The 8,090-nt window shown below is 40.3% G+C and overlaps 1 protein-coding gene across 1 annotated transcript in view; it reads left to right on the top strand.

Annotated features, from left to right (window-relative positions):
* Positions 1-331: 331 nt before the first annotated feature.
* Positions 332-8,090, top strand: part of LRP6 (LDL receptor related protein 6) — a 164,984-nt gene continuing 157,225 nt past the window's right edge. Inside the window, exon 1 of the mRNA XM_080811028.1 lies at positions 332-673. Within this exon, the coding sequence (XP_080667154.1) occupies positions 619-673 (55 nt within the window). The 5' untranslated portion in view covers positions 332-618. The remainder of the gene's footprint in view (positions 674-8,090) is intronic.

Here is an 8,090-nt window from a genome sequence, read left to right as displayed (position 1 = left end):
GAGCCGCAGAAAGTAGTCCCGACCAGGCCGGGCCGATGTTGTTCGACGTCGCTTCACGCCCTCCGCGGGGAGGGCATCCGCGGCCGGCCCAGGAAAGAATCCCATAGGAATGCGCCGGCGGGAGGCCTTTTGCCTCCAGCTCTGCTCCGCTTGTCTGGCGGATCTCCCGGGGTCTCCACGCGGAGGCCGCGCGCGCGGCCCCCCCTTTCTTTCGTGGCTGCACGGGAGGCGGCGCCGAGGGAGGGGCTCGCCCGCGCGCAGGGAGACCTTCGCGGCGACCCGTGGCGGCGGCGGGCCCGCGGTATCCCTGCGCCGCTGCGTGAGAGGAAGAGGCTGAATGAGGAGCTGCGCGGGGGAAGCGGGGCGCCGGGGGAGGAGGCGGCGGCATGGAAGCAGACGCTGGCGTCGCGCGAGCCCCCGGCAGAGCGGCGCGGTAGAGAGGGCGGCGGCGGCGACGGCGCGCGCGGAGCCCTGACGTGCCCCTTTCTTTCTTCTCTCTCTGGAAAGCTGGGAAGCATGAGCGTGCAGACCTGCCGCTGCGGCGGCCGCTCCGGCTCCTCGCCTCCCCCTCTTCTGGCCGCCCCTCGCCGGTGAGAGAAGAGAACGCGAGAAGGGAAGATGGGGGCCGTCCTGAGGAGCCTCCTGGCCTGCAGTTTCTGTGCGCTCCTGAGAGGTGGGAAGGGGGGAGCGCGAAAGTTGGTGGGATTTGGGGGGGAGGTGGCCTTGTTTTGTGTGTGACTGGGGGAAGGGGGAGGGAGGGAGGAGAAGGGGAAGAGGAGCCAGGAGAGGCCTGGTCGTGGGGAAGGAGAGAGAAAGGGGCCCGGGAGAAGGGGCTGTGCGCTCCGCCTGGCCACAATGCAGACCCCTTCCCAGGGTTCCGGACCTTCCCTGGACAAATCGGAGCCTCAGTCCGGGCTGCTTGTCTGGGTGAACCCCTGGAGCCCCATTCTGTCGCAGTGACTGAGGGGCTGTGCGTCTCTTTCTGCCTGGAGTCCTCCGGGAGAAGGGTCTTTGTATGCGTTTTGGCTTTTAAAATGTTTGAGCCCAAGATGCCTTAACGTTGGTCTCCCCTCTCGAAGCCCCCACCTTTTCCGTGTCTCTTACGTGAACTTTTCGAGCCTTCTTACTATTTTTCCAGGCCTCGTTCCTACTAGTGATTGGCTTCCTCTGGGGATAGAATGATCCTGGGTGAGAGCACAGTTGGAAAACGACTTCGGGGTTATAGGTCCGAGCGTTTCAGCATTGGGATTCTTCTGAGCTTCAGCCCATAATAGACAGCGTTGCCGTTGTAACCCCTGGTATTCGGGACTTGCCCCTATTTTCGGAGCATGCAAGTGTACAGTTGGCACTAATAGGAAAGTCATCCTTGTGTGAAGAGGAGCCTGTCCTGGGACCCAAGTTATCATTTGCTGCGCTCCCTTGGGGACAGCTTGCACTTTGGTAAATAACATGGACTAGCCTAGATAACTTGCTCAGAGAATCGCATACATTCGATGGCCCTGTGGTTTTTTGAATTGGCCTGTAAAGCTGTCACATACGCTGTGACTTTTATTTTGTGACAGTTCACTGGGGTTTTTGATTGGCCCGCAAGATTTCAACAGCTCTTCTCAAACTTATCAGTGTTGAAGTGCTGATGAGTCTTGTGCTCTTGAGCATTTTACCAGCAGAGGAATTTAAGTACGGATCGAAGCTATTAGCTCTGGCTGTGGTTTTGTTAAAATTCTCGTTTGTGTTCATGGTAAATTCTTTTCAGGTATAAGACCTTTTGAGTCGATGGAGATTTTTAACTCTTAATTTAACAAGCTAAACTTCTGGTAAGCCTCCAGAACTTGGTAAAGTTTACAGGGCACGATAGTAACTAAGGATCTTGCACAAATGAGCCCAATATTGCCATTTCTGTGTGTGTATATTTATTTTGGACGAATGCGATTGACTTTTTTTTTTTTTTTTGGAGGAGGAGGAGGAATTTTATTTTACTCTTCTGCAGGATTATTGTTTGTATGTTATACCTACTTATACTTAATAATTATGACTCTCTCTAAGCATATTCCAAACCATTTTCATATGTAACCCTTTAAAGATAGTGCTCACTTAATTTTCCTGTCAGAGAATTTAATGCAGTGTTGTGTCTTTGAGAGGTTTAATAAGTGTATGTTTATTTCATTATAGTATACTCTTTGTTGAAAGGGATTTCGCTATAACTGTGAGAATCATATTTGATATAAGGATATGTACATTTTTTAGGACAGAAAATTAGTAGAATTAAATATGAGAGTCAGCTGATTGGTTAAAGTCTTGGGGAGATATAAGTCCATAACCTGGGATACTTCTGGTTGCCCAGTTGTATTTCTCTGAGGGTAAGAGTGTGATGTAAATGCCATTTGTTTATTTTAACACCAAATTTGAGCCTAGAGTCAGGTTTGTTCCCTTCTGGAGTTTAGAAAAGTTGCATTTGAAGTATTAATTTGAAGTATGGTGTTATGTAACAAGACCTAAAAGAGTTAATGGTTTAAACAACCTCATTTCTGATATCAAAGTTTGCATAAGTGGACCTCTCATTTTAAATGTAGCATACTAATGATATAAGATGGTCTTTGAATTTAACAGTACTTGAATGTGGGTACATATTATTTGAACTAAGATGGTATTTTGATGTGAAAGATTTTTATTCATACTGTAGATTCTTTTCATTCTTCTGTCATTCTCTGTTATAATAGTGGCATTAGTTAACTTTGGAGCCTAAGAAAAATGTGATTAATTTGTTACATTAAAATAATTTTTTTTCACAGAGTGGGTATTAACATTGAAAATTTAACATTGGGATGGTGGGATTATGAGAGTTTGAGAGACCTTTTGTGTTGTAGTGCTGTTAAATCAACATCTGAAGGCCAAAGAATTACTTGCTGTCATCATCTGGGCGTCCCTGTCCCTACCATGGGAGGACAAAGTGTAATGGAAAGATTTGGGGATTTTGACACTAAGATCTTGGGTTCAAAGTCTGTGCTTCTCTACTTAATAACTGTGATTCCAATCTAGTCAGTTTCTCTGGGCTTTAGTACCTTACCTGTAAAATGTAGGTAGTAGTACTGATCTGATTTACATGTGTAATGGGCACATTAAATGAAATGATCAATATCAATGATTTGCTAACATTATTTTTGTTATAATTTTGTATTGTGGACATACCCTCAAATGGTAGGAATTTGAGATTTAATTTGTATAAAATTTACGAATTGTTACAAGTAGAAGAGATCTTGATCATTTTGTTCTAACAGCTTCATTTGCAAGTGGGGATACTCAGATTCAGAAAGATTATGATTTGATTAAGCTCCTATAGCTAATTAATGGTAGAGGAATATTAGGGATTTATTGGTAGGAATTTATTAATGATAAGGATTTATTTTTTGTTCTTTTAACCCACTGAGCTACCCAGGCGCCCCAAGTGTTCACTCTATTAGTAAATATGTTTGGAATACCTACTGTGTATCAGGTTCTGATACTGTAGTGGTGAGGGAAATAGACATGTCCCTGTTCTAATGGACCTAACAGTCTGGGTTGTCTTCCTTACTATTCTTTTAGTTCCATCCAGGTATTGATTAGAAAAGATTATATCTCTGATTTTTCTAGAGGGAATATTTTTATAAGAATATAAATTTTGGAATACCATTGTGCATATAATCTGCAGATACTTTGTCTCAGCTTGAGGAGGCTTTGTTGTTTCATAAACATTTTCTGCTACTTAGTTTTTTAAAAAGTATATTAGTTTTGGTGGGATGGTGAAAAATACTGTACAGACAAGCCACCAGTGTTTTCCATCTTATCTTTTGTAGAAGTGGTCCTTGGGAAAGCTTTCTCTTTAATAGCAAATGTAAAATCTCAAGGAGGTAGAATGAATTTTGGAGTGGGAATCAGGAGAATTAGATTCTGGTTCTAAGTTTGCCGTTAACTGTGTTATGACCTTGGTTAAGTCACTTAATCTCTATACACCTTATTTGCATGAGGATGATGAATCCTTCTTTTGGAGATCCTTAATTTACATTAACATGTTAAGGGCTCTGAGAGAATGTGAAGTAGAGAGACCAATTTTAATTTTGTTTAACCCACTGTTTCCCAAACTTGATTTTTTAAAAAAAGTTTTGTTTATTTATTTATTTGAGAGCGAGAGAGAGGGCACACAACCAGGCAGAGGGGCAGAGGAAGAGAGAGAAACAGGCTCCCCACTGAGCAGGGAGCCTGATATGGGACTCGATCCCAGGACCCTGAGATCATGACCCGAGCTGAAGGCAGATGCTTAACTGACTGAGCCACCCAGGTGCCCCCCAAACTTGATATTTTTTTCCCATAAATCCTTTTAACATTCTGTTGAACCTTTGATGCAAGCAACACACTTGGAGAGAGCTGGATTGGATGACCCTTTGAGCATGAGGTTGATTAGTGTGATTGATATTTAATGATAATTTCATGTAGTTGAATTTGGTACTTTTCTACTTATTTGGTTTTAGGTTTGCTCATCTGGCTAGGGAATAATTTGATTAGTTATGTGTAAGGTTTCAGTTCGTTGTTAATCAGGAGGCTTAACAGTGATTTCCCATAGTTTGGTTTCTCAGAGACTTTTTTATTTTGCTTTAATTGGAGGTTTTTCCATTTGCTGAACTGAAGTATTCTTCCGTACAGTTATATGCTTTGGCTATCAGAAATGACTGTCTTTTTTGACTATCAAAGAAGATTGTATGGAGGGTATATAAAGTGAGAATATTTTATGTGAGCTTAAAATTAAAACATATCAGAAAAATAAGTAAAACAGTAACCTGTTTAGGTCATGGGTAAATATTCTTGAAAATTCAGTCTCCTCTTGGAAGTTTCATTGCAAGTTTATATTCAAAGAAGACTGTAAGTGGGGTACTATAGCAGGAAGGTGTGGGCTTTGTTGATAAACCAAGTACTACTTTATGCAACCTTGGATTAGTTACTAAGCTTTAGTTTCCTCTTCTGTTATATAGGGATGATACCTTACAAGATTTTTATGAGAACTGTTGAGATAATATTTGCAAAGGGAGAGTATAGTGCATAGTCAGTAGTAGACTTTGAATAAATGGTTGCTAATATTTAGATGGCTAAGTTAAAAGAAATATTAGTGCTCAGGAAAGATTAATAAAACATTTAAGTGTCAGGCACTGCTATAGGGAGTCAATAGTTTTAGGTCAGTGGTTTTTGAACTTTTTTTTTTTACTCTTCTGCAACCAAAACAAAAGTTCCATGAGATGCTTTCACTTCTGAGATATATATATATATATATTTCCCCCCCCCCAAAGTTTTCATTTATTTTTTTAAAGTAATCTTTACCCCCAATGTGGGGCTCAAACTCAGGACCCGAGAACCCTCCTACAGTGTTGGTGGGAATGTAAGCTGGTGCAGCCACTCTGGAAAACAGTATAGAGGTTCCTCAAAAAGTTTAAAAAAAAAAAGTTAAAAGTAGAGCTACCCTATGACCCAGCAACTGCACTAGTGGGTATTTACCCCAAAGATACAGATACAGTGATCCAGAGGGGCATGTGCACCTCAGTATTTATAGCAGCAATGTCCTCAGTAGCCAAACTGTGGAAAGAGCCTAGATATCCATCAACAGATGAATGGATAAAGAAGACCTGGTGTGTGTGTATACACACACACACACACACACAGTGGAGTATTATGCAGCCGTCAAAAACCCTGAAATCTTGCCATTTGCAATGATGTGGAGGGAACTAGAGAGTATTATCCTAAGCAAAGTAAGTCAGTCAGAGAAAGACAGTTATCAGATGATCTCCATGACATGAGGAATTTGAGAAACAAGACAGAGGATCTTAGGGGAAGGGAGGGGCAAATGAAATAAGATGAAACCAGAGAGGAAGACAAACCGTAAGAGACTCTTAATCTTAGGAAACCAACAAAGGGTTGCTGGAGTGGAGGGTGGTGGGATGGACGGGGTGGCTGGGTGATGGACAGTGGGGAGGGTATGGGCTACGGTGAGCACTGTGAGTTGTGTAAGACTGATGAATGACCTGTACCCCTGAAACAACTAATACATTATATGTTAATAAAACAAACTCAGAACCCCAAGATCAAGAGTCACATGCTCCATCATCCGAGCCAGATAGGCACCCCACTTCTGATACTTTCTGTTTTATTTTATGTAACTAAAATGGCTTCTATATTAAATTTATTTTACCTTAAAAGATTGCAGCTTTAACACTTTTAGGTGATTTTTATAAATAAATTAGAGGATAAATAGTGGAGTTGATTGTGATACTTGGTTCACTTATTTAAGAATTAAGTGTGGGCAAAATAATTTTATCAAAACATCATTTAACTGAGAAATTTTTGATTGTATTATTTCATTACAACAGTTAAAATTATTCAGTTGGTAGACCTCTCCCTGCAGTATGGGTAAATGCTATACTGAGTTCTTGCATTACATGTTTAACTCTTTGTGTGAGAGTTTATTTATGTCCTGTAAAATGAGCCTCATCTTAATGAATAGAACACCACCATGTGAATAACTTTGAAATACAGTCAAATACGCAGACCAGGCAACCTAAGAATGGGATATTTGCCCTTGAAATTACTAATTTAAAAAATAATTTGTCATAAATACAAGGAAAATAGTGTTATTTGATATTATTAGCACATGCTTGGTTTCTCAGACTAGTGTTATTTTTGGCAGTGACTATCCTCACAAACAGCTCACGACATTTAGATGTGAAGACGGGAAAGTATTAAAATGTGCCTGGGCTCTATATGGTGAAGATTACTGGTACTTCAGTGCCATGATCCTTTTAGCTATAAGGTATCTTGCTAATTTTTAAAAAGATTTTATTTATTTATTTGAGCAAGCAAGAGCGAGCAAGAGCACGAGTGCGCATGTGCACAAGTGGGGGGTGGTGGAGGAACAGAAGGAGTAGGGAGCCTGACATGAGGTTTCGTTCCAGGACCCTGGGATCATGCATGACCTGAGCTGAAGGCAGATGTTTAAGCAATTGAGCCACCCAGGTGCCCCATAACTTGCTAATTTTTATTTCTGTGATACCTTGCTTGGAAGGGCCAGGAGATTGGGGATACAAAGTGAAATCATATTTTTAGGCAAAAAATTTATTAAGTGAATTTTTAAGTTATAAGTTGACATTAGGACTAAAGTTATTGATTACATTCTCAGTAAAAATAAAAATGCAGAGGTGAATATGATTGACAATAATCCTGTTTTTCAAGGAAGTAGTCATTCAGATATTGGAAAAGTTACCTTTATCAAATTATGTATGTTTGGCCAGGAAGCCTTTTTCTCTGATGGCCTTGGTTAGTCATTACTTTATCACTCTTAGACCAAAATCACATCAGGTGATACCATATATCAAGGATATGGGTATAGGAGTCTTTCTCATTATTGGCCAGCTTTATTGGGAGATGTAATTTAATTGTATCCATATATCCAATTTAAAGATTATGTATTTTGCAAGTCTGAGAAAGCTACATATGAACTTCATTAACATGAATTCTTAGCTACACTGTTACATGGTCTCTATTTGTAAGTTTCTTGATTTATGCCAGTGAAGACAACAGCTCTTTGTTAGATATAAAGTGTTTCAAGAATAGATTTTTTTTCTCTTCATATACCACCATGAACCAGAGCTTTGCATATATTAAGTATTCTAAATTTTACACTTAACATGATATTAAAAGATGTGAGTTTTTATGACATTTATGCAGTCTAGGGCTTCATTTTGTGTTTTATCTTAAATTATTAGACATAATTTAAATTTGTAGCTACTATAATTTTTTTCTTATCACAGATTAGATAGAGAAAACTAATCAGAAGAAAATCAGTGTGTTTGTGTCTGAGACTGAATTTGAAATGTGGATTATGTAATGTGTTTTCTGATTTTAGGATATAACTATTGCATTATTAATACAATTAACATGCGCAAGTACTTTTTAACCCAGTTTTTTTTTTAAAGATATAATTTACATACCATAAAGTTCTCTGTTTTAAAGTGTCCAGTTCAGTGGTTTTAGTATATTCACAGGGTTGTACAGCCATCACCACTGTCTAATTCAAG

The sequence above is a fragment of the Martes martes genome, assembly GCF_963455335.1.
Source record: "Martes martes genome assembly, chromosome: 8".
Lineage (NCBI taxonomy): Eukaryota > Metazoa > Chordata > Mammalia > Carnivora > Mustelidae > Martes > Martes martes.
This window is presented reverse-complemented; position numbering and strand designations above follow the sequence as displayed.